General features: G+C 40.1%; 1 protein-coding gene across 5 annotated transcripts in view; it reads right to left on the reverse strand.

Annotated features, from left to right (window-relative positions):
* Positions 1-4620: 4620 nt before the first annotated feature.
* cadpsa (Ca2+-dependent activator protein for secretion a) overlaps positions 4621-26834 on the reverse strand; it is a 202441-nt gene continuing 180227 nt past the window's right edge. For all 5 annotated transcript variants that reach the window (XM_038697484.1, XM_038697483.1, XM_038697482.1 and 2 more), the window contains 2 exons: positions 9787-9891; positions 4621-6959 (listed from right to left, as the gene is read on the reverse strand). In XM_038697484.1, coding sequence (XP_038553412.1) covers positions 6789-6959; positions 9787-9891 — 276 coding nt within the window. In that variant the 3' untranslated portion in view covers positions 4621-6788. The remainder of the gene's footprint in view (positions 6960-9786; positions 9892-26834) is intronic.

Raw genomic sequence — 26834 nt, forward strand, 5'->3', positions numbered from 1 at the left:
GAAGTGGCCAGCAGTGAGTCCAGAAATCAGCAATTGGGAGAAGCAACCCATCAAATCCTGGACCATCAAGACCTCGAGCCGTTGGCAAAAGAAGAGTGGTCCAAAATTCCAGTACAGTGGTGTAAGAAACTCATTGATGGTTACAGGAGGAGACTGATTTCAGTTATTTTTTCCAAAGTGTGTTCTGCCAAATATTAAGTCAATCATTTTGTCCAGTCTGGTTTTGGAATTCTGTGTTGAATGTCTCAGATTTGGCTTTTTTTGTGTTTGTTTTTTGTGTGTGTTGTTCCAACACAAACAAAAGAAATAAACATATACCAAAGCATTTTTAATTGCAACAGTTTTCTGGGAGAAGTAGTGTGTTATGTGACAGCCATGCAGGGGTGTCCGTATTTTTGTCCATGACTGTTTTTTTGTGCTCCATCCATTGTAAAATACCAACAATACCATCATCTTTTTATGCATGTATGTGTTGAGCTTAAAGAAAACTTCCATTTCAGTTCTATGCAATATATATTTCACAATTGGCCGTTGGTCTTTCAAAATGAATAGGTGCGAACGTTTGTTATGTAGCATAACTTCTAATTCTATGAGTATAGGCTGTTTTAGGAAAAGCTGTTTTTGGGGAGCAGATTGTCTGGTCTCAGCTCAACTTATACATAAAGTGAGACCAAAGTGGTGGCAATGCAGTAAGTGGGCATAGACTTAAAGTCTTCAGTGCAGCGCAAAGCGAGGGATGAGCCCACTGCGCCTAACAGCATGGAAACTACTGCTGTGAGAAGCAGAGACGGTGGTGCACACTGAAACAGTCCAGCATAGAGCTGAGTAGGAGAGAAAACAGCTCTCCATGTGCTGCGAGGAATGAGGGAGAGCACACAGTTAAAGCACCCCAAATAACAATCACTGACAAAACACTCAATAGTGTGAGTCATAGAAAAATGAATGAATGAGCAGGGGGAGTTAATAGATAATTAGAATTGTTAATTAAGATATGAGTGGAAACTGTTCTCATGTGATACAGTATTCTATATACAGTACGCTTTAAGGACAAATATTACTGGGACCACAACAGAAAATTGCAGATAAACATTTAACATCCAGGAATTCATAGTATAGACACCGTCGCTGACTATGTTTGTAACAATTTAACTGACCACACTATAGCACACTGAACATACACAGTCCAGCCATATATACTAGGATTCGACCTAGTCTTGTTTCACTTCTGATGGAGCTACCGCTTTTTCTAAATTGTACTGGATGAAATGAAGTCGATTAAAATGAAGACCATTCTTCTGTGGCATTCGTCTGTGTTTTTTCTAACTCAGCCTGCTTTTGTTGCAGGGCTGCTCTCACAGTCTATACAGTGCAAGCATTTCACGTGTGTGTGAAAATGAGAAGTGCGTGAATTTGAAAAAAGGCCACGGACAGGTAGCTATGCTTTATCTTGAGAAGCTGCAGTCTCTATTCACTTGCCACAGCTAAACTGCGGCCTATTGTTGACCGTTTTCTCTCTGCTCTGCTCGCCTGCCATTTGTCTTGTCTTGTGCAGAGTTGAGCATGACTTGCATGCACGTCGAGGTTCCTTGCGGCTCTACTGTTTACCCTGTTTGTGTGGTGATAAATGATTTGAACGTCCCTCAAAGTTCACACACAACTCTGCGCAACACACGCACTGACGCCTCCAACCTTACGGGATAGGGTTACAATTTTGGATTTATTCACACACTTTTCAAACATTTATGAAAGGCTTCTTTCTTTTCACATGTTTATTTGCAACAGTATATGTTAATATTTATATCATAAAAGGCTGTATATTAACTTATTAAAAGTCCTTTAAATCCTGAACACTTTGTATAATCTAGAAATGCACCACAGACTAAAATGACAATCTCTAAACCCCTATAATTGGATCCTAAGTGTGTTATTATTAAGCTAAATCATAACATAGTGTCTGAATCATGTCCAGTTGCAAAAAAGTCCGAATATGTTTGGCAAATAACTAAATATGGCTGGATGATACATATGCATCGAGCATCATTCTCATCCAGGGAGAAAGTAAAATGTCACTAGTAGTTTTATTTCCTCCAAAATCTTGTTTTCTCTATTCTTCTAAGAAGGATTTGTTTCTCCCCTTCCATAACATAATTAAAGATCCTGTCTTCTTTTAATTTGGGACTATATGATATCTAATCCTCCCGACTTTAGTCTTAGCTTCAATCTTGGGCTCTTTATTTAATTTTGGTCATTGCTGCGTTGATCTCTGGCAGTTCTTTCAATCTCCTTCTCGACGGTAATATCAACTCTCAAGATGACTGATGCTTTAATCCACAGCATTAATCTCAAGACTCGCTTTCTTAAGAAATTGCTGCTGCGGGGGAGGGAAAGGAGGTCATGGCCATGGATGAAAAATATGTATTTCTTGCAGTCTGCTGACACAACATCTCTGTCCACTCTTAAGTGGTTAGCGTCTTTGTCCAAAACAGTAGTACAAGTAATTATCAAGCGTTGAAATGACATGTGTTAGGATTTTAGATTTGTTTTTGAACAAATGATCAGCTTCAGCTGATTTAGCTGCTGAATTCACATTCAGTCATTTCACAACAACCACAGTGAATGAAACAACAAGTTCTTTACACATTGCCATTCACCTTTATTTAAATATTCTTGGCCTTGGTGGGTTCTTCTAGAAGAAAGAATCACGATGGACCCACCGGTGACTTCACACATGGAGCATAAACACTTTGAGAAGTGAATACTGGGGACATGCAGTACTTACTCACAGGGCAACACACATCTCTATAGAAAACAGTTGACAGAGGAAAAGTACAAGCACACGTCATGTCCCATCATCCTTTTTAAAAATGTGACCTGGCCCCATTCATCCTGGAATGAAGTAGAGGCACATACAAGAACATATATCAAAGATGGCAAATAAACTCTATTATTTAAATTATTTTTAATTATAAAAACATTTGCTTAAACGTTGAAAAAATGTTGAAAACAGATATAGACCTGTTTGGTTTTATCAGTGTGATAAAACTAAAGTGTATTGCCTTGCTAACTTATCTATTAAACCAAAGGAAAGAAGGTGTTAGGTTGATGCGGAAATCAAAGTGAAGTCAGTAAAGTCAGTTGATGTTTATTTCAAATGCAAGATACAGCTTATGTTGTCACTGGAAGGTCTATGTGCTGGCCACTTGACACCATTTTTAAAATGAGTTACACAGTATCACTGTCTTTGTAAATGATAGATGCAGTGCTCTAACTCTCTAACGGAAGAACTTATGGTGGTAGTTGAGTAAAATGTATAGTTCAAGGCCATAAGTGATTATATTGAAGCCTTTGGATAGTATTGTAAAAGAGACTGACCTCCTATTTTTCTTTGACTCAAAATACTCTCTTGCAATTTCACTGCACAAAATACGAACCATTTCCTATACATATTTTAGACATTTTTCCCTTTTCTTCTTTTACATATGTCATGCAAATAATCCACCTGTTTATAGATGTGTTTCATTTAGCTCCTTGTGCAAGTTTCAAACTGATTTCTTCCTTAATTACGCTAATAATTTGTTAAATGAAGATGAGGTTTTGTCCTGCTAATGCCAGTCCTAGATATGTCAATGTCAGCATCCATCTGCACAACACTTACTATTGCTGACAATAGCAAGATATTTTAACAGCTGTTTGCTGTGACATTTGCAATGGACATTCCTGCTGTCCAGAGGATGATTCCTTTTTTTTTATTGTATTGACTTCATGGCCTTTTCATTTTCACCACACTAAGGACAAATTCAAAATGTTTAGACTGCTACAGACACTTTTGTCTTGTGAATATAATGAACATTTCAGCCTCTATGGGCTGCTGTCAGGGCATTGATAATTTTTTGTATTTTATATTATCCTATTGTTAATTAAAGAGTTGGTATTAGCTCACGTTCAGGTTCATAATTCTATTTAGGGGTTGTATCAGAACAGGTTTACATGGTTTAATTTTCAAAAAACACCATATTTTTCTCATGCTACACATTGCTGCAGCTCCTCTTTTCACCCTGTGTTGAAGGCTTCGTTTTAGCTACGGAGTGATACAACTTGTCTCTAAATGATCTCTGTTGGGAGTTGCACATGTGCAGTTCCTGTTAAGGACTACTAGCCAATCAGAAGCTGAGAAGGGCGGGTCAGCGAGCAGCTGGTAATCACAGCTTTGTTTCAGCTGTACATGTTGCCGAACAGCAACACAAAACATGTACAAAAAAGATATATAACTCAAAAAAGGTGAGGGAAAAAGCCAAAAAAGCATAATACCACCTCTTTAAGATTCATTGGCCAGTTTGTTAGGTACACTTAGCTAAAATGCAATCTAACACCTAGACCTATTTAGACTGTATTGGGCCAGAAACTATTTTGGTTCACAGGAAGTATCAAATCAAAGAAAGCCAAAGTGAACATTTTTGCTAAACGGTTCGGCGAGATGAAATTGATAAAGATCTCATATATATATATATGTGTATATATCTCACATATGACACCAGGTAAGAGGGCAAACAATGGGACTTCTCAAAATGACAGAATGCACCCTTGACATGTAAATGTTTGAAGGCTGAATGATGTTCTCAATTTTCGTCACTATTTTATTAAATGTTTGCACCCATCAACTTTACTGCTGACAATGCCTTGGATTACATTTGCTGTAAGACAGTTGCGACCGGGCATGTTCTGAAAAACTGGCAGACAAAAACAAAAACTGTTACTGTTACATCATATCACAGCACATCTTTTTAAACATTTTGTCAAGATTTTATGGTTGGGACATTATGCAGATTCATTACAAAAAAAGTAATATGAGACCATTTTCACAGAATTTACAATAATGCAACATACACTAGCTGCACTCACTGCACATTTTGTCAGCATAACAGAAAGAAATTTGCAGTGTTGTTCATAAACTTAGGAACAAAATATTCATTCATATTTTTTGAGAACATTCAACAAGTAATTTTGGAAATATCTTATAAATGATAACATGGTAATAGTGGGGTAATAGTTTAATAAAGCGGTAATTAGAAATATCATCTAATTACCAAAGTAATAACCAGGTAATTGGTATTAACAATGGCTATATCTGAGTAAAATTAGACTGAAATTTATGTAATAAGGGGCAAGAATAAATGGTAGTAATGGGGAAATACCATAGACTGTATATAAAAAATACATTTAAAGACTGTAACAAGGCAAGTATTCCCTAACATTATTGTCATATTTTGGTAACAATATGGTTACCTTCTAACAATAAAATGTTTATTAGATAACCTTAAAAATGGTAATATGGTGACATTAATGGGGTAATAACCAGAAAATAATGAGGTAATTTAGGTTGATGTTGTGAAAACTCATTATTATCAAGTAATTACCCAATTAATGTCAACATTCTTTTAATCCAAATATTGTACTGATAGAACCTTTTTACTGTTAGAAGGTTACCATATTATTAACAAATCTTATTACTAAATTGTTTTGCCTTGTTGCTATAATTAAATGTGTTTCCCTATTATTGCCCCTTAGTTTGGCTCCTTATTACCCTGTTACATATAAGCACAAAAATAACTGTTGTTGTGAACTGGTGCTATATAAATAAAAGTGATTTGAAATTGAACATAAATTTAAGTCTAATATATTACAGCTGTATGTATTCTCTGTGCTGTTTGTCCCTTTTCCTTGTCTAGTGCTGCCCTGGGCGTGCTACATCTCATTGATTAATGAGGTGCACCTGGCCTGGGAATGGGATGCTTAAAAGCTCATGTGCCAGAAAAAGAAGGCAGGGGCTTCAGGAAAGGAGACTGCTGGTTTTGCTGCCTCTCAGCCCGGGAAATTGTGTTTTGACTTTATGATTTTTGATTGATTGTCTTGGTTGTTTTGTACGTCTGTTTATGTTAATAAATCCCATGGATTTGGCTGCTTAAAAGGTGTTTTGTTGTGGTGTGTTTGGTCAGTGTTGGAATGTGCGTAACAAATGTTACTGAGATATACTCATTTTCAATACCAAGCTATTATCTGGTTATTACCTTTTAATTACATAGTATTATTTAATTATTACCTCTTTATTATCAAACTATACAATCAAACTATTACCATGTTATTACCGAGCTGTAATGTAAAGTGCTCCCCAATATTTCTGTTTCACTTGGATCACTTGAGTGTTTCACAAGTTATTTTCCAGCAGAACAGCCTAAAGTAAAGAGAGTGCTCTATACTATATGTACTTTTCAAAATGTGAAAGACAAATCTTAGCAACAAGCAACAGGAAAGCTTCCGTACAAAGACTGCAGACATTTTTGGTTGCACAACATGAAGGTACAACATAATATTTTTAATGCCTTCAAAAGATGAACACCGTATAGATGCAATTACCTGCCTTTCTTTTTCATCTTATTTATAAGGCTTTGAATGGTGAGTATTTGTTGTCACATTTGTTATTTTGGCCTCTTGAATATTCTGACATTCATTTGCTCACATTTCAGGAGAAATCAACCATTAATTAATTTAATGTATTAACCTAAAGTACTTGGCTGTTGTGAATTTTTTAATACATCTTATTTAATTTAATTCAGACAGAGAAGTGGACCTATTACAGGAATGAAAAACTGACTAAGCAAATAACAGAGGGAACACGTTGGTTGTTCAATCAATCAATCTTTTTTGACCTCATGGAAAGGCTGCATGGGTTCTCAGGCAGTATACTGCTCACCCTCTGAAAAGCTTTGACATTGTAGTTTTCAGGCCTTCTTCTAGTTATCGTCCTCTTCATCGCTGTCCTTCATGGAAATGCCTTGCATCCCTCCTTCCCTCACTGAGGCAGTGGCTTCTTCCAAAGTCAGTCGATTTCTCACGGTTTCATACATCTTACTGTTTAATGTGGAGTCCAGCACTCCTTGAAGGCGGAAGTCACGGTACTTTTTCTACCCCAAACAAACAAAGAAAAAGAATTAGAAACAGTTGGCAAAGGCATTCAACAAATGGCTTTACAGGTTTTGTGAGAGGGTTAGTCCTTTAATGATTCTATGAGTAGACAGCAACTGAGAGATAGATTTAGGCAAGCACAATCTACATTTGATAGGAATTTACTATTCTATAAAAGAAAGTTTTGGAGAGGAAAGTCACTAAGGAGAAGTAGTTTGTACTCAAAAACAGGAGCAATATTTTACTGATTTATTTTCAGGAAATCATATCCCATTAAATGTTGATGAAATCCTTTTTAGAGAAGTAGCGTGGTAGCTCCGCTTTGATCTTGAGAAGCTGCAGAGCTGCAGTCACTGTAACTTACACGACTGAACTGTGGCTTATTGTTGACAATTTTCTCTGTGCTCTGCTCACCTACCGTTCACCGGTCTTGTGCCGAGTCGTGCATGCCCGCCGACAATTGCATGCACTAGTGATGGTAAAAGTGACTCTTTTGACAGACTGGAATCTTCAAATCCCGTTCATTAAAATGAACTAATTCTTTTTTTGTGTCATTTCGTTCATTTGAACTAGGCTGGTTATTGCGGCGCTGCAGCCCTCTAGTGGGCGATGTAAAAAAACAGCGCAGTTCTCAAACACGGAACGCTACCTGGTTTGCTTTAATTGACAAAGTATAACGTTCGTTCTATAAAGCCCCATGGGGCCACAACCAAATTCAAACCATGTAAAAAACACAGAAATATGTTGAAATATATATTATATATAATATGCAATCGCCACTACTCCGGCTAAATCCGTCCATTTTCACAATCTTTCCTGAGTATACAACGAGACCAGCCATATATATGTATATATAATTAGAATTACTATCATTATATCTCTAAAGTGCTCATTCATAGAGTAGCCTAACGTCCCTATCCATGAGTAAAATCTATATATTAACATCAGATTTGCTGGGAATATCAGCTCAGTGGTTAGCACTGTGGAGATGTCCTGGGTTTGATGTGGGCATAAAATGTTTGTTTCCGCTACCAGCTCAGTATACTGAGTCCGTATCAGCCAGGCATTCCAATGACCTGACTTGGTGGTGTTTGTGGATGGGCAGCCGGTAGATCACGTCCTACTTTTAGCTCAGAGTACCTTATTGAATAGGCATGGGATATAAGAATTATAGCTTTAACCGCTCAGTGCTTAATTAGAATATATAACATTATATTGGATTATTACTACTGATGCACATGGCCTCGCACACAGCTCTCTAGAACCCCCTAAAGTTACACCTACATAAACAAAATTTCTGTGGTACGTGTATCATGTCCAGACGTACAAAAAAGCCTCTTGGAGCAATGCCCAACACCCTACAGGAAGTCAGCCATTTTGGATTTAATGGTCATTTTTGGCGAATTACGTACTTCGTACTTTAACAAACTCCTCCTAGGGAGTTAATCTGATCGACTTCAAATTTTCACTGTGCAGGCTAAACCCATTGACGATTGAAAGTTGTTCAAACGGTGAGTTTTCTTTCATAAGCGTGCCCATGGCATGGCGTCAAAAATGGACAATTAGTGTACATGCTGACATCTGGACAAAATTTAACATGCGTAACAGTCCTGGCGAGAACACATCCATATGCCAATATTCACTCAGAGTCTGAGCGCCGCCTACTGGCAACAGCAAATATCACATTTTAAGCTATGATGAACTACTCCTAGCAGTTTGGCCATATCAACTTCAAAACAGTCCCAGAAAACCCCTTAACACACTGACGATGCCATGTTGTGAAACTTGTGAGTTTTCAGTTGGTGATGGTGCAGTGGATAAGACACATGCCTTTGGTATGAGAGACCTGTATTCAATTCCCCACTGTATCCACCAATGTGTCCCTGAGCAATATACTTAACCCCTAGTTGCTCCAGAGGCGTGCGACCTCTGACATATATAGCAATTGTAAGTCACTTTGGATAAAAGCGTCAGCTAAATGAATAAATGTAAATGTTAAGGGCGTCGGGGTGGCGTGGTACCAAGTTAAACACTTTGCCATGATGTTGTTGTAACTTCACTGTACATGCTCCGATCTGTATCAAATATTTTCACATTTGATAAGAGTCCTGCCCTGAACCCATGTACATGCCAACATTTATACATAGTCATAGCGCCACCTACTGGCAACAGGAAGTGACATTCAACTAAGCTGCCCATTTTACCTACATGTATGAAATTTCTGTGGCACATGTATCATGTCCAGACATAACAAAAATCCTCTTGGAGTAATGCCCTTAACCCAACAGGAAGTCAGCCATTTTGGATTTAATGGTCATTTTTGGTGATTTACAGGTTCTGTACTATAACTAACTCCTCCTACAGAATTAGTCAGATCAACTTTAAGTTCTCATTGTGCAGTCTAATCCCACTGAGGAGTAAAAGTTGAAAAAATGGTGAGTTTTTGTGGAATGGCGTACCAATGGCATGGTGCCCAAAATTGAAAAAATCATTTTGTGTCAGGTAGTTTACATTGTAGTGGTTGTAATCAGTGTACTACTGCCACTCACTGTTAAAAGCCTCTGCTCTACCAGAAAGGTCAAATAAAAGTGCAACTGACATAAACACAACACTGTGTTTGAATAGGGGACACAAATCCATTTTTAACATAATAAATATCAAATTACGTGGGATGCAGCAGTGAAATCTACAATGTACCAGAGTTATGAAAGAGTCACTTAATTTAATAACTTTGTCATTGATTCTTGAGAACATTCATATGATAATAATGATTAAAATGATTTGCTTACATTTAGATGTGAGGTTTAGAAATGTAGCTGTTCTCACCTTGACAATCCTGATGAGAATCTTCAACTGATAAAGATGGAGCTGCAGGTCCATCCGGTCAGTCAGCCATGTTCCTACAAGGTTCATAGTGCTGGTGTACCATTGCTGTAACAGACACACAAGCACACAGTACATATCATCATCTGATACTCCATTCTTTATGAAATAAAGGCACGTACATCACACACACACATCATAAAGCAACAGTTTGGTTTATTTGGCAGAAAAAAACATGTGATGTCATCCTTGCAGTGTATAATCATAACCAGAGTTTCCTTGTGGATTACTGGGAGGAGAGGCCAGAGGAACAAAGCTGACAAACACATCCACAGCAGAAAGACGTCTCTAATCAGAAGATGTCATGTCATGTCGGATACCCATGCAGTCATCCATGGGACCCAAATTTAGGAAACAGCTTCTGCTCTTGTCATGTGGGGCACCATTGGATAGTAATGTAGGCTTAGGATCTGTTTAAGTCAGAGCGTGGACTCAGGGAAGATCCAGCAGCCAATGAGACGTCTGTAATTCTGATTGAAGTGCTTTGAGAAACTGGTTCTTCAGCACATAAAGAACAACATCCCAGCCGGCTTGGACCCTCACCAGTTTGCTTTCAGAACCAACAGATCCACAGAGGACTCCATCTCCACTGCCCTCCACTCAGCCCTCACACACCTTGAGAAAAACAACACCTACATCAGAAAGCTGTTTGTGGATTCCAGCTCAGCATTCAACACAATCTCCCCATGAAACTGATCAGCAAACTCAGCACTCTGGGCAGATACAACACTCTGCAACTGGGTATTGGGCTTCCTCACAAACAGACCTCAGACACCGTAGTCCCCCCGGGCTGTGTGCTCAGCCCCCTCCTGTTCACACTGGACCACTCTAGTTTTTCAACCCTGCATTGTGAATGTTTACAAGGTGTGTTCAATAAAAACATGAAAACATATAATTGTTTGTGTGGTATTAGTTTAAGCAGACTCTGTTTGTCTTTTGTTGTAACTTAGATGAAGATCAGATCACATTTTATGACCCATTTATGCAGAAATCTGTGTAATTCCAAAGGGTTCACATAGTTTTTCCTGCGACTGTATCTGATGGAGGAGTCCTAAAGACTAAGAATATGTCAAAGCACCCAAGGCTGACTTTCAGCACAAGTCCGTTTTTGCTTTGCAATGGATTCAGTCAGTGCTCATAGGGTACTGAGGTCCCATATTACTACTACACAGGTGTTACAAACTTCCACCATGACTCCCCCACTGCTCTATTTAGACAAGCCTTTTCTAAACAGTGACCTCTGCAAGGCACAGCAAGCTCAGAGCACGGCAACTATGCAGAAACAGGGCCGAAAGGCTGCAGATGTTTCTCTGTAGGCCCTGGCTGTTGCCAGTCTAATTGATGGATAATGATGAGCCTGGGCTGATACTAATAGAAGCCGACTGACTTTCAACAGTCAGGGTCACAGCGGGGGGGGGGGGAGAAAAATGGGAAGAGAAATGGAAAGGAAGGGGCCAGCAGTGTGCATGTGTGTGTGAGTGTGTAAGAGGACTGAGATGCCAAGGGGTAATTTCTAAGTTGTACAAGATTTTATCCTTGAGAGTAAACAACTTTTATCATAATGATTGACTATGAGCTCTATTGTCCATCAAATCTGACAATGTAGAAAGTCAAAGGCATGTCCTGCTAATTGCAAAATATTAGCTGAACCGTTTGTCAGTAGTAACAGACTTGTAGATCTCCAGAAATATTAAAGAACTAAAGACAGAATAAAAAGTATTATAGTCTGTGCTTCATAGCTAATAAATAAAAATTCATCTCAAAAATCTGTTTTAAAGATGACATCTGTCTGTCCAGTCTAATTACCTGAGATCATTGGTACTATTTTGCTTCCCTCATCCCTAGACTCCTCTTGGGTGTAAGATAAAACCAGTGTTTTCAGGTAATTTTGTAAAGGCAAAGCACAAGACAAGCTAAACCAAATACACAATAGAGCGCGGACAGTCTATAAAGCCAGGCAACTAAATCAACAAACAAGTAAAACCAAAATATCTGCTTCTGCTTCTTCTGTGAATTCGGTAAAGTTACTGTAACGTCTTTAGGAAAAGAAGTTGGACAGGGTCAGGTGCGCCCATGGATACAAAGTCACTGCTATCACAGAGTTTCCCATGTCCACCACCAGGCGTGCACTGAGGCCTTGGTAGGGCATTTCTATTACTGTAGGAATTTTTATTCACCATCTAACCCACCTCTTTAGTCCCAAGGTTGAATATAGATAGACTCCAGAATGTAAGCACGCATATAAAAGCGTAAAAAGTCTTCTGTGTAACGACCCAATATTCGAGTTTGACTGGCCCTTCAAGCTGGAAGTTGACGGGAGTACAGTGGGAGCCAGAGCAGCATTGATCCAAGACAGACATGGAGTAAATCAACCCATCAGCTACTTCTCTCGTAAGTTTAATAAGCACCAAAGTAGATATTATAGATACTATTGAAAAAGAGACTGTAGCTTTGCTGTTGTCTGTACAGCCTTTTGAAGTGTACATTGGATCCAGTTGTCTTACACCCACAGTACAGCAACCACAGACCTCTTGTCTTCTTTTTGTTCATGTACAGCCATAACAAAAGGCTCATGCATCAGTCGATGTTGGTACAGGAGTTTAATCTAAATTTAAAGCATTAGAGGGGCTCTGAAAATGTTTTAGCAAATTATATTGCAAATGCAGAGGTTTATGGGGAGGAGTGTTTTTAATTGTTAGCCTATATTTAGTTGTTTTCTTTGATGTATTTATAATATGAGTCGGTCCCGGTCCAGTTCTTTGCTTTCCTGATAGCGCTGCACTGCATCTTCCCTGGGATTGGATGGCACTGTGCGTTCTGCTCCACGGATTGGACGGCCTCTCAGTTACAGTTAGACAGTTACCCTTTCAATGTTAGCTTCCATGTTGTGAATATTGTTAACTAACTGAGGCCCTCGTTTGGCAGCACTGAGTCTAGGCAAGATTTTTGATTCAGTTAATATTACATTATATGTACCGAATGTATGTACCGATTGTACGGCAACACTAGTTAGAAGGGTGGCTTCCAATCCAAAAAAAAGTGCTTTGCAATGGCTTCTCGTACATGTAGTACATTTCCTCCACCTTATATACAAAGCCCTTAATGCAGGGGTCAGGAAATAAGTCTGACGTCGGGGCAAACTTGTTTCCAGCCGTTACATGGCAGGCCAGAACATTATTTCAGTCAAATTATTTCAAACCCTTGGATACTCATGTGCACGTTTAGCTCAGTCTGTAGAGTGCAGGACTCCCATAGGAGGAGTTTTGATCGATCCCAAAATTCAGCTGACTTTTTTTTTCTCCCTTGTTAAACTAATTGATTAGCCCATTAGGACATTTTTTCACATGCTCGCAATAAAGCATGTGCTGCAGTGCTCCGCATTAATAAAACTATGAACACTAATTTTCATTTCCCTGCGAAATTTCAATCACACGTTTACTGACGGCTTTTACAGAGGTGTGTCAAGTAAGCCAGAGACTCTTTTGTATGTCCTTCAGAATTTTTCAAAGTAAAAGCTCTCAAAAAACTCAGAATGAAGCATTGCTGCAAAAACTTTTCTCGCGCTGTTATTTTGAATTTTTTATTTTTATTTTTCTGCTATCAAAGCAATCTGGCCAGATATTATTGCTGGCGGGCCAGTTCTGGCCCGTGGCCAACTATTGCAGACTACTGCCTTAATGGGCTAGGTTCAAGCTACATTGTTTCTTCCTTTTGAAATTTTTGCCCTCTACAAAACTGCAATCGTCTGCTGCTGGATTGTTGGTGGTTCCCAGCACAATAGGCGCAAGAAAACTGCGGATGCAGCCTATGTCAGTTATGCCCGCAAGCTATGGAACACACTACCTATAGATATCGGGAATGCCAGCTGGCTAAACATTTTTAGAAGAAAGCTAAAATGCATCTCTTCACTTAAGCCAATAAACAGCTGACTTTCCTGATACAGGCCGGACACTTATTTTCACCACGCTTTGCACTTAATTACCCGAGAACATTGGTTTTATGTCACTTCCCTCATCCCTAATCTCATCTGAGATGTAACAGACACTGCCTGTGGTAAATAAGATAACAGATAATTCACCAAGTAATGATGACTAATCACTCACACTGTAGCTTTGCACTTAACGTCATAAACATACACAGTTTTCATTGAACGCTCAATTTTGACAACAAATTGTCGGAAGAAACAACAAAACATCACAGGCTTTTGGTAAATATAATAAAATAAATATAATATATTTAACTACGTGCTAGCTCTTGTGCAAATATCTTGTACGTAAATTCCGACTTGACATGGAAATACTAGACTAAAAGTCACAACAATAGCCAAAATAGATAGATCAGATTTTTGCAGTGCTAGATATGAACTAGTGGAATACATCTTTGACATCTTACTTAACCAGCGTAATAAAATGTTGATCTTTACTAACAGAATATTCTTTGTCCAATTAGGAATTGCCAGACCAAACACAAAAGACCAAAAGCTACTTAGTGGGACACAAAGATCACTACTATTTCTGACCCGCTGCGGCCATAAGAAGAGGGAGAGAGTAGGTCTACATGTAGGTCAAGCTCCGTTAGTGGAACATTGGTGAAAGAGAAAATGTCTGTGCCGAGGCAGTGCTGGGGTGAATCAGTGAAGCGACCTGGTGCCAGCAGCTTCCTATCTGTCGCTGTGTGCCTGTGAAGGCATCGTCGTGGCAGCAGGCCTGTGATCTCGCCCCGAGCACAACCCCCTGCCGAGAGGCCAGGCCTGGAGTGACTGATCCACTGACTGGCTGCTCTCCTTCTTTCCATTATCCAATCCTCCTTCACTCCTCCTTTTTCTTTAGCTCCCATCTACAGCCATTTTTGCAGCAGGCATTTTGTGTCCCTGTTCAGCTTTACTCCTTTTCACTTTATATAAAAAGTACTTTTGCTGCCATGACTAGAATTTTGGAGGTCTGTCAGGGACATCTTGTGTACACACATGCCTGCGATTTTCATCAACTTTAATATCTTTTGTTATGCCAGTTTGAATGTAATACCAGTTTCATTATTGAAAAAAAATGAAAGTGACTGTCCATCAGAAGATTTCTGCATGACTAGTTTAAATTATTACCAAGAGTACAGGACACAAAGACTGCTGAAACTGTATTTAAGGCATAAAACATTCCCTGTGTTCAAAAGAGTTGTCTGATCTAATGCTGTATAGATCTTAAAGCCCTTTTACGCAAATTTGTGATTTGTGGTTTTGGAGTATATAGATAAAATTGACTCAACTTTTATTTCACCATCATTATCAAGACATACGGAGTGAACTGCATGACATACTGCTAACGAAAAACTATAGGCTATGCTTGACCATTAAAAACAGCTTTTTTGTGTGGGAGTATAATGAAGAGACACACGATGAGGTTTGTTACAAATTTACAATTTCTCTCAATTAAACACTGCAACCAAGCTTTCGAACTACAATTTCAAAACCATAACTCCATTTTTCAAAATGCACACCCATTTCCCTAAACTCTACACACAAATCCCTTCATTTCTCATTGCCTACACCATGTGGTCATTTTTAAAGCTTGATCACACACTAATCAGAACCTTCAATAGATAGATAAAAGGGCCCGAGTCAGTTCATTCAGTTTTGGAACAATGGATCCAGAGACGTGTAACACTACAATGGTGGAACGAGATACCACATGTCATCAGAGCAGGGGTGTCCCACTCTAACTTCAAGAAGCTCATGAAAACTCATCTCTTTTGACAACACTTTCTCTTATAACACCTCTAACATCCACTTCCTGTGCTCTTCTTCTTCTATTTCCTTACAATTCTCTTGTATTGATTGCACTATTTTGTTAACTCTTCTTTCCTTAGGTATTTACCCCATTGTTGCCATATGTGCTATTAGCTCTTCCTTGTATTTATTGCTGCTCTTACTAGTATCTATTATCAGTTGTAGATCTCTTACTGTATTGTTGCTTTGTTGACGCTTGCGTGTTGTTCCTCAAATGTAAGTCACTTTGTCTGCCAAATGAGTACATGTAAATGTATTGCGAAGGAGGAGGTTGAGGACACCTGAGAGGAGGAGGAGGAGCAGCAAGGAGAGGAGGTGGAGGTGGAGGTGGAGGAGGAGAATAGATAGAAGGAAGAGGAAGAGGTGCAGGTAGAGGACGAGATTCTCTGGCTTGTCGCAGGCCAAAGACAGGATGCTGGGGAAGAAGGATTTTTTGTTGTTTTTTTGTGTTGAACTGCATAATACACTAAGGAATAAAAAAAAAATTGCAAATGTACATTTGTTGTGTCTTTTGTTGTGTTCATCATCTGAAAAGGTTTTTGAGGTGAAGAACCACAAGCAACATTACCAATAACCATTTGTTGTAGTATTGTTTTGAAATGATCTCCCCTGTCTGTAAAACTGTGTTGTAGTGTGTGTGTGTGTTCTTAAGGGCTTGTGTGTCATGTCTGGGGGCCAAGTTTATTTTTTCAGCAGCATTCAGTGGTTTTTCATTGAGTTTTTTTCTGAGGCATCTTTGTGAGGCATTCAGCCCTGTCCCTTTGTGCAACACACCAACAGTTGCCACAAAAAAAAAAGCTGACTTAGATGAGCTTTTTTTCAACAAACAACAAATGCTAGACTGCTAACTCATAGCTCACAAACTATGTTGCTCATCTCAGCTAGAAGAAGGAGGATTTGGTGATGCGTAATTTTATTGAAATATTTGCTTGCAGATGCAGGACAATTAGGAAACTATTAACTGTAGTTTCTGTGACTATGAGGATCCAAAGTGACTTACAGTAAGTGCAATCCACAATATGGATACAGCACAAAAAATGCACGAATGATGCCAATACATCTGATTCAAGTTCTACATTTAGAAACATTAAGATAAAAAAAAAAAGGTGCAGTCTGAACAGATGAGTTTTCAGTCTGCAACAGAAGATGAGCAGAGTTTCCTCCAATAGTGAGGAAGCAGCAGGCCGAAAGGCGGTCGCAGTGGATGGAGTAGGTGTATTGTTTGACCATGCCCTGGATGTAGGAAGGGCCTTAGCTCATCGCAGCATGGTAGGCAAGTACCAGTGTCTTGAATCAGATTTGAGCAGCCACCAGTAGCCAGTTAAAGGTACGGAGAAGTGGTGTAGTGTGGTAGAACTTGGGTAGGTAGAAGACTGGCCAAGCTGCTGCATTCTGGATGAGCTGAAGAGGACAGATGGCACATGCAGGCACAACAGCCAGAACAAGATGACAAAAGCCTGGACCAGAACTTGTGCCAACTCCTGGAAGAGGAATGGACCTATCCTCCTGATACTCTTGTGAATTCATCTGCAGGAGTGGGTTGTCAGCAGTTGGTTTTCTCTAAAAGCTTTATTCTTCTCCTAACATTGATGTTTAATTCTAGCATCTCTGAAGGAGTATGTCCGTTAAAGTATTTTCTTTTCGAAACATGTAAAGGAGAGAATGTCTTTTTTACAGCAGGCTGCAGAGCTTCCTGCCAGGCTAAATTCAGCCTCCAATAATCTCCACCAATCGGGTGGTTGGGGATGGGACTGGATGATTGAGATGACGATGATGATGGCAGGCAGCCTGTATGCAGCCCAAGTTAGAAGAAAGAATAATGATTCTGAAAGATTCCCAAAGCAGCTGCTGCTGCTCATGAAGCCTTTTGCCATGAGTGCATGGTTGAAGCAACAGTTGAAGGTGGCTTGGATGACTGTATCTGCTCACATCCTTCTCTCAAATGGATTACAAACTCTTAGCCATAAGCAGACACTTACAAGCAATTTAACAGGCTTAAATAGGTGCTTGATTTTTTATATTTCCTTTATTCACCAACATCCACAGTGTACATTATTAACTCAACATTTTGGATATTTCTTGTGTTCTCTGCTCATTTTACCAGGTTTGTTATCTTGATCTGCTTTCATTCCGATGCCGGATTGTTACATTTGCTGTGACTTTATCCCTCTTCCCTCTAAAATGGTATTCTTTACACCATTTCTGGAACGATCGTTTCATTTGCACTGCCACGCAACTATCTAAGCCCCCCAAACCAACTCTGTCTTCCTCAAAATAGCTACACATAAAAGCCACAGTTTCACTCAAAACCCCTGGACAAGGTAACACTCCTTCAGGGCAGGATTGAGACATTATGGCATCCACATGTTGATTAAGTTGAAAGCCACTTTGTTTAGCTTGTCAAATGAACAGTGATAGCCCCTCTTGCTTTGTTCCTCTTGGCAAGAACTAGCACAAGAAAATCAGAACAGACAAATTCACGCAAGCTCTCTTTTTTAGGCTGCATGGGGATCAGCAGGGGGCTAGCACTTGATGACAGCCAAAACAAGCGTAATATGGCTCTGAATACATAATGCCATAACCCGACAGGGATCAAATCTGTGACATTCTAACGAGTTCCATCTGAAGGAAGGGCTTCCATTTCTTCAACTGAGTTATTTGTGTGTTAGTGTGTGTGTTTTGTCACCTCATGCCATGCTGATGAACCCCTACCTATACACAGGCGACATGCACGCCCTGCACAACACCACATACACACATATACATCTGCCGGTCCATCCCCCCTTCAAGCGAGAGCTGGGAGACAGTACGACCTCCTGCCCCCATCTGACACCAACCCACCCATCCCACCAAAAACCCCCACCCATCACCACATACACGCACAAACCTTGCCTGGAAGCCAGCTTTCACACCCAAGTCTTCACATGGTGCTTGGCGGGGGGTGGACTCGGGGGGCTGCCACCAGCAGGATTTGATGCAAAAAATGGCACACCTCTCCTTCTCCCCCTCCCCATCCACCTACTCACCTTTTCCATGACCCTTTTACATATACTTGCTGTGTAGTGCAATGAGAGGAGGCTGACCTTTTAGATTAGGGCAACACATAAAACTTGTGGCTTTGTGACAACGTGCCCATGTCAGAAGACAACTTTCCCTTCACTATGAAAGCACTGTCAAGAACGACAAGTAAAAATGTCCATCAAAATAGATAAATGTGCCTTTTTTAACCTAAAATCATGACCTAGATGTGGGTAGAATATAGCCAAGCCCTACGTGCATACTATATACTAACAAGCCTTTTTGACATGTAGTTCCAGCTACAACAGAGCAGGAATTAAAGTCAGAACTAAAAGTCCCTTTCGAACATTCCACTTAGCTTTTCCACTACATCTAAAGCCTAATTCACACTACAGGATTTTAAGCCCGATTTGCCAGTCGGTGAGCTCGGCGATCAGGGGTAAATCAGCAAACGATCGCCGGTCGGCAGTCGTTATGTGTGAACTACTCAACAACGCATCAACGTCTCCCTGACACATCGCAGACGGCAGCCAGATATCTAGCATGCCAAATATCCGAAGGAGTCGGCTGACTGACATCCACATCCAGCCAATGAGAGCAGGCAGCTACTTTTTACTCCCCTCCAGCTCTCTGTAGCTCAGACAATCCCTGCTACCTGCGTGTGCTAATCCATCCTTTCACCCAGATTCTTTGTCTTTATAATTGCTATCTTTATAATAACAAACAACAGCTGTTTCGTTTGTTGGTTCGTGTCATTTCCCGTTTCACGAGTGTTTTCTTGACAAAACGTGGTTTGGAGACCAGCTTCTGGTTACTCAGCCGCTGTCAGCTCGTGTAGTGTGTGACCCCCTGTCACCGATTGGTCACGTAGTGTGAACGCCACAACGACTTCAAGATCCCATCACAAGACGGCAAGTTGTGTAGTCTGAACAGCACAGCCATCGGCCGACGCTGAAAGTCTTGTAGTCTGCACGAGCCTTAAGGCTACATCCACACTAATACGTTTTCATTTTAAAATGGCGCTCTGAAAGAAGAACGATCACCTTACACACCTTACACATTTTAGCAATAGTCTCCATTCTAAGACGCCTAAAAACGCATATCACATGACTGTTCACGTACACTGGGCAAGAGTGTTCCAATCTAAATGTGAAGCAGATTGGTTGTTTAGTTTCAGAAAATACTACGAACAAAGAACAGCAATGGCAAAAAGTAACACCAGAGGTTTCTTTGCTTGGACTGATGGCGAGGTGGACCTTATACTGAAAGTAACTCACGAATGTAAGGTGGTCACATCCGTGGAAAAGATAGATTGGGAGGCGTCACAAAGCAAATACGGTGGCATATTAAAGTGGCACCAGGAGCATTATCCATTGCCTGGCAATGGGAAAAGAGTACCCACACAAGAAGGATGAATTCACAAAAGGTATGTAGGCCTAGATATACAGACTTGACTTGCTTAATCAACCAGAAGGAAACAACACAAATGTATTGTTTTATTTGATATTACTGTTGTGCAACACTGCTGTTGATGGTTATTTATTTCTGCTTTAGAAGAGCACTATTACTCACTATGACGAGAGGTTTTAAAATGCACTGTGCACTGAGAGCAGTCAGGGAATTTTTACTTTCAAATACCACAACAGTGCATCATTCATATGATTCCTCTCATGACCTACCTACAGCTGAGAGGACCTATACCTACACTACATAATTTGCTTACTTTGTGGCATTGACGGCCTGTTAATAAAGTCCAGTCCTCTGTAGAGGCACTGAACAAAGGTAAACTTTTTGACCTTTGCTGTCACAAAATAGTTGCTAGGTTGAGTTTAAAACTGCAAAATATGACGAATTCATGCAGGAATCCACAGCTTTTTTATTTAAATAAATCACAAATGAAAGTGGAAAATACTGAAATAACATGCTGTGCAGAGGTCAAAAACAAGCGTCCCTCAGTGTGCAGAATCAGCTTGAAAGCAACGAGAAGGGTTCAAGGAGGAGCACAGGAAATTTGCACAAGGAAGAGCATATCTCAGTGGATCAAATCTGGGCATGAGCAGGTTATATCTGAGTGTAAGAGCAGCGTTTTAAAGGGGAGAATTAAACATTTTATATCAATACAATCACGGCTACTATGTTCTAAAATTGAAATATATATATGAATAATGATGAAGGTGGGAAATAGACGCCATTGAAGTGCATATGATTGAAAGGGGCTAATAAAACAAGCATCTTTACACACACACACACACACAAAACCCCAAAAAAGCCAACTGATTTGTTAGGTCAGAGGCCCTCTTTTGTGGGGCCGCTCGGGAGCTTTTGTGCTTCTGAGAGCCAGGAATGTTGGAGCTGAGGAGGGGCCTCACCACAGGGGGTACACAGGGATTACAAGCAACCTGGGACTCTGCCTCTTTCTGCCTCTGCTGCTGCTCCTATGTGTGTATGCGTGGGTGTGTGTGTGTGTGCTTTGAAAATTTAGGGCTGAGTAAGAAACAACAATACTTGTTGAGTGAATTGAGTTGAAAACTGTCAAGTACTGAAAGATGACATTGAATGCTCGGTCAGAATCCTGTCTTGTTCACATTGTTTGTTCAGATATTTACAGATTCAAATTATAACTTTGTTTATTTTGTTAACATTAATGACTTGAGAAAAGCTTATTTTCTTAAACAAATGTTGTTGTTAGTGTAAGTTTTTGTGCTTAACAGTGCAAGATATTGAACAAAAATAACACATCATATGGGCGCCGGTATTGAAAAATGTAAACATTGCCCTTTCTATGAAGAGAATATGAAAAAGAACATAATGAGATATTTGGCTGCTCCACACAAGTGCTTATCTGCGGTTTATGGTGGAACATTTTTAATAAGAAAGGATCAAGGTTTTGGTTTGCAAAGGGTTAATGTTTAGCATGTAGTTGAAAGGGTTAAGATTACATTTTGAGGTTAAGTGATTACAGCAAATGAAAGTCTTCACATGTTCAGAACTGTAGAAGTGAAGGACCAGGTTGTTGATTATTTGTTATGTAGCTGGTCAAAATACTTTCAGAAAGCAGCAGTGGATAATGAACTCCCCCTTTAGGATGTTAATAATTTTGGATCTACAGTAAACCTTAACTTTAGGCTCCTTAGCAGGCTAGGCCCTCAATGATGAGGATCCATGCAAACACCTGTTTTTCTGCTCCCACTCTGATAAACGCCCATCAAGTACTGAGTTTTGAACCTCAGGACAGAACAGGAGGAGCAGAGGGAGAGAGGTAAAGTAAAGACACTGCGTGAGGTGAACTTGAGTCAAAAATTGCACTCCACAGAGTCACAACTCATTATATGAAACAAAATTGATATAATTCAATGTGACTTACACTTCCAGAGGATATCATGATGTCCAATGTCCATGGTAAATAATTTGCTGAGAATTGTCAGGTTTTTCAGTATCAAGACCAAGACCAGTTTCCCACATTACATGACACAATAAAATGTGGAAGGAGATCATAGGTACTTCTCAAATTGATCTGAAAGATCCTCATTCCCATTAAAACACCCACATACAAACACTAAGAGCTGAAATCAACGTAGGCATCTTTTTTCAACACTCCTTTTCCATCCTTTCCATCGCGGGGAGGGGTGAATCAAAGTTAGGATGTTAACAAATAAATCAGACAATGCACAAGCAATTTATTGATATTCCCAAAGCTATGGTCTTGACTGGTCTTCAAATATAATCCCAAGTCCTCTATGCCCGAGACCGAGACAAGACCGAGTACAAATGAGTCCAAGACAAAACCAAGACCATCAAAAAGTGGTCTTAAGACCGGTCTCAAGACCAAGAAATGTTCGAAGACAGCATTGACAAAGTTGGCATTTCAACAGTGCTGTCTGTCTACAGTTGCTAAATGCTCACAAGCTAACAACTGTCATCATTTTAAAAAAACTCAGAGATTCCCAAATACAACCAATCTGGATACTCACAGGATATTTCTCCAGATACAGATTTACATATCTATTCAGACTTTACTCTCAACCTTTAACGATTTATTTCTCATCAGGAGTTAAAAATGTTTTGTCTCCTCTTGCTTTGGTCACAGCGACTTGGTCTCTCCCCTTTGAGACCTAATCTTCACTCAAACTTGACTGGACCTGGAACGAGATGCAAATGATTCACGACTAAAACTCAGACACATGCATACGCAGTCTTTAATCCCGTATATATGCCTGGTTTAGATTTATAAACCTGTCCTGTCAATATAAACAGCAGCAAGGAAGAAGTGACATTTTACCAATTGTGCCACATCAGTGAGGTTCTCTAGCAATGCCAGAGCAGCTGTCATTTCACATGACCCATGAGCTTGGCTGCGGCTATTGAAAGTGCCCATACCATGAATTAGTTCCATGCATTTATCATTTATCAGTGATTGTTGGCAGTGATATGCAGTGATATACATTCACTGGCCACTTTATTAAGTACATCTTGCTAGTACCAGGTTGAACCCCCTTTTGCCTTCAGAAATGCCTTTATTCTTCGTGGCATACTTTCAACAAGGTGTTGGAAACATTCCTCAGATACTTTGGTCCATATTGACATGATAGCATCGTTGCTGCAGATTCGTTGGCTGCACGTCCATGATGCAAATCTCCCACTCCACCACTTCCCAAAGGTGCTCTATTGGATTCTTCCTCTGGAAGTAGCCATCAGAAGATGGGTACACTGTGGTCATAAAGGGATGGATAATTCTCATACTCAGGTAGGCTGTCGCATACAAACAATGCTCAATTGGTCCGAAAGTGTGCTAAGAAAATATCCCCCACATGTGGGGCGGCTGTGGCTCAGGAGGTAGAGCCCTGAACTCTGACATCCACAGGGCATTTTTGTCCACACAACTGCCGCTCACTGGATATGTTCTCTTTTTCAGACCATTCTCTTCAAACCCTAGAGATGGTTGTGCGTGAAAATCCCAGTAGATCAGCAGTTTCTGAAATACTCAGAGCAGCCCGTCTGGCACCAACAACCATGTCACGTTCAAAGTCACTTAAATCCCCTTTCTTCCCCATTCTGATGCTCGCTTTGAACTTCAGCAAGTTGTCTTGACCTCGTCTACACGCCTAAATGCATTGAGTTGCTGCCATGTGATTGGCTGATTAGCTATTTGTATTAACAAGCAATTGATCAGTTGTACCTAATAAAGTGGCCGGTGAGTGTATATACAGTTGGAGGAAAATGTGTGTGAACCCTTTTGAATTACCTGGATTTCTGCATAAATTGTGATAAATAAATGTGATCTGATCTCCATCTAAGTTACAACAATAGACAAACACAATTTGCTTAAACTACTAAAAACTAAATACCACACAAAAATTTGTGGAAGCGGTTCAGGAGTAGAGTGTTATTTTTGTGCTTCTACTACCAGACACAGCTCTCTGCGACCAGGTTTGATTCCATCCTTTGCACAGGGAGCATTTCAGAAGCAGAGTGTTTAGCCTGCTTGATTTTGCTGCCTTGCTCAGATTTTGTTGATTTGGTAATTAATCCTTGGTTTTTGTGCTTCTACCATAGTGTCTTTTTTGTCTGAGAGTCTGCATGGGGTGTTTTATTTGGAAAAAGACCTCTATGTAGTTCTGTGTCTGACTTCCTGTCCAGTTCGGTCTGCTCGGTGTCAAAAATAGACTTGCCACGTATTCTCCGTGGAGTAGTGAGTCACTTCAGGAACGCTTCTGGGATGCTTCTGAAACACACTAAAACAATGGCCGCGATCAGCTCCGGCAGCCGTGTCGCAGCCTGAACGCAATTCCCTGTGGAATCCAGCTGTAAAGGGAACTACAACTTCATGTCATTACACAACCCTGTGTTGTAAAATGACAAATACATCTGCCTTGTACCTTGCGCCTTGTAAGAGAAGAAACCGATATCTCGTCACCTCCAGGTATGATCTACTCCTACCTACAAAGAGCGCTTGAACACCTTAGTGAGCTGTTTGATTGCACACCGTAAAGATAAGTAAATGTTCAAATAAATGCCAACCTAGCCCATATTCCAAATAAATTCATTATTTCGTTCACACCAGAAATACTGATGACTATAAAATGATAATCAGAAGTAATGGCTATTGATTCATTTAGCTGTCTAACCGATTAAAAGTCTGTATTGCTATTGCTACAATAAGGCCATGTATTTAAGCTAAGTGTGTGTGTGTGTGTGTGTGTGTGCGCGCATGTGAGAGAGAGAGAGAGAGAGAGAGAGAGAGAGAGAGAGAGAGAGAGAGAGAGCATGTCCTGCTGAGACCCTGCAATTAGCAGGAGGCATGGAATGATGATTGCTGGTGCGGCAACACTAATGCCAAGTGACAGGCTTCCTTGTGAAGGAGAAGGAAGGCCGCTGAGTGCCATAAAGCAACACTACTTTTTGTTTCAAACACACATGCTTACACTGGTATACACACATAGCTTACATATGCGCGCACACACACACACACACACACACACACACACACACACACACACACACACACAGACAAGGAAACAAATATGGAAAAGGTTGGTGTGGGTGGGTGGGGGGGACTTTAAATCTGACTGCAAGACATTATGCACTTTGGACAAAGGGCTTGTCTAATCCTACCTGCTCTGCCTTTCAGAGCCCACCGCTGGCCTATTCTAGTGCTTCTCACCAGCTCAGCAGAGAGGGCCCATTGATGACGACACTCAATTACCATAGTAACTCACACAATAGGTCTCCCCCAACCCCAATCTCAGTACCAAGACCAACAAGCCCCCATCCCTCCAAGTTCCATGCTCACCTAGTCACCCAACAGCAGGACTAAGCTTGACCCTCAGAGAACTTAATGGAGCTGCTCACAGGAGGCTAATGGGACTCACCATCTTGAACTGGATGATGTCATCCCTGAGGCCACCTCTACACGACTGTGGACAAAGTTGGAAATATCTGACCTTCTATTCAAACTAAGCTGGCATTTAAACCCCCCAAACCAGAGCTTTGTACGTAGATCGCTTCATGGTGGATACATTTAAAAACTCAGGTCCCGTGTTGGATGCTAGTTTATAGGTGCCAACTTTGAGTCGCATCCAGTTCAGCGATTGCTCATTTTATATGCCAGTATAGCACATCACACACTACAGGTGTTATCACTGACATGTCCTCTTGTTGCATCCGTGGTAAAATTGTAAATTAAGCTCTTTTATAAAACCTTCAATATTGGCTTTAATAGCCATCAAATAAACACTGTAAATTCCATTCAGATGACATCAATCTTATCATTTATTAGACTGAATATTGAATTATTCTGTCTATTTTACAGTCTACAATCTGGCAGCGCCCGAGTTCAGTTAAAAAAGACAATGATGATGAAAAAAATGATTAATAAATTAATAAATTTAGGGACAACGATGGTCTAATTAGTGTTTTTTCTTTTACTGTGCACCAAGAGTCGTAAAATCCTGATCCAACAAAGAATTTCCTCAACAACTTTAAACTGATTCATTCACAGTATTTAATGATTGATGAAATTGTTAATTTCTCTCTTCTAATTATATTTTATTAGAAATTTATAACAGTTGTCTGACAAAAGTAACAGAAAGATATAACAGAGAACAGAATGGACCATTGTTTCACACAACAAAAAACGTTTTGGTCAAATTGGTTTTCAGACATTGTTAGACGATTCAAAACACTTCAGGATGGAATCATATTATAGCTGGCATGGAAAGGAAGAAAATAAATAATCTTTCAATGTACACACTGTATGGGTGTGTAAGTACTACATGTATGTGAAAATGCAGGTATGAAGGAAACTCCGTATGACATAAACATGTTTTCAAATGCATCCGCCTCAGTGTAGACAGACAAGAAAGGGGCTTTTCACAGAAGCTCAATGGGGCTCAGCATTTTGTACTGGATATCGTCATCCTCTGACTCTCTCCCTCTTTCTCAATCTCTTTTCATTCAAAGAAGTGGGTATGTTAGAGGAGAAGGAAGGAGCAGAGCGACTAAAGTAAAGTTTTGGGCTCAACAAGCTCACAGGTCTCAAACTGTTTTGATTGTGCCGGTGGCACAAAAGGAGAACCGCAGCTGACCATTGACCACAGTCTGAACACAGCTGGGACATCAACAAAATGGGCTCAGTGGGCATCTCATCCAGGCAGCTGGTTAAGAAAGGAGTGCTGAGGAACAGGATGGCAGTCAA

The sequence above is a fragment of the Micropterus salmoides genome, unplaced genomic scaffold, assembly GCF_014851395.1.
Source record: "Micropterus salmoides isolate LMB-PRFRI ecotype aquatic unplaced genomic scaffold, ASM1485139v1 Ms_hic_scaffold_4, whole genome shotgun sequence".
Taxonomy (NCBI): domain Eukaryota; kingdom Metazoa; phylum Chordata; class Actinopteri; order Centrarchiformes; family Centrarchidae; genus Micropterus; species Micropterus salmoides.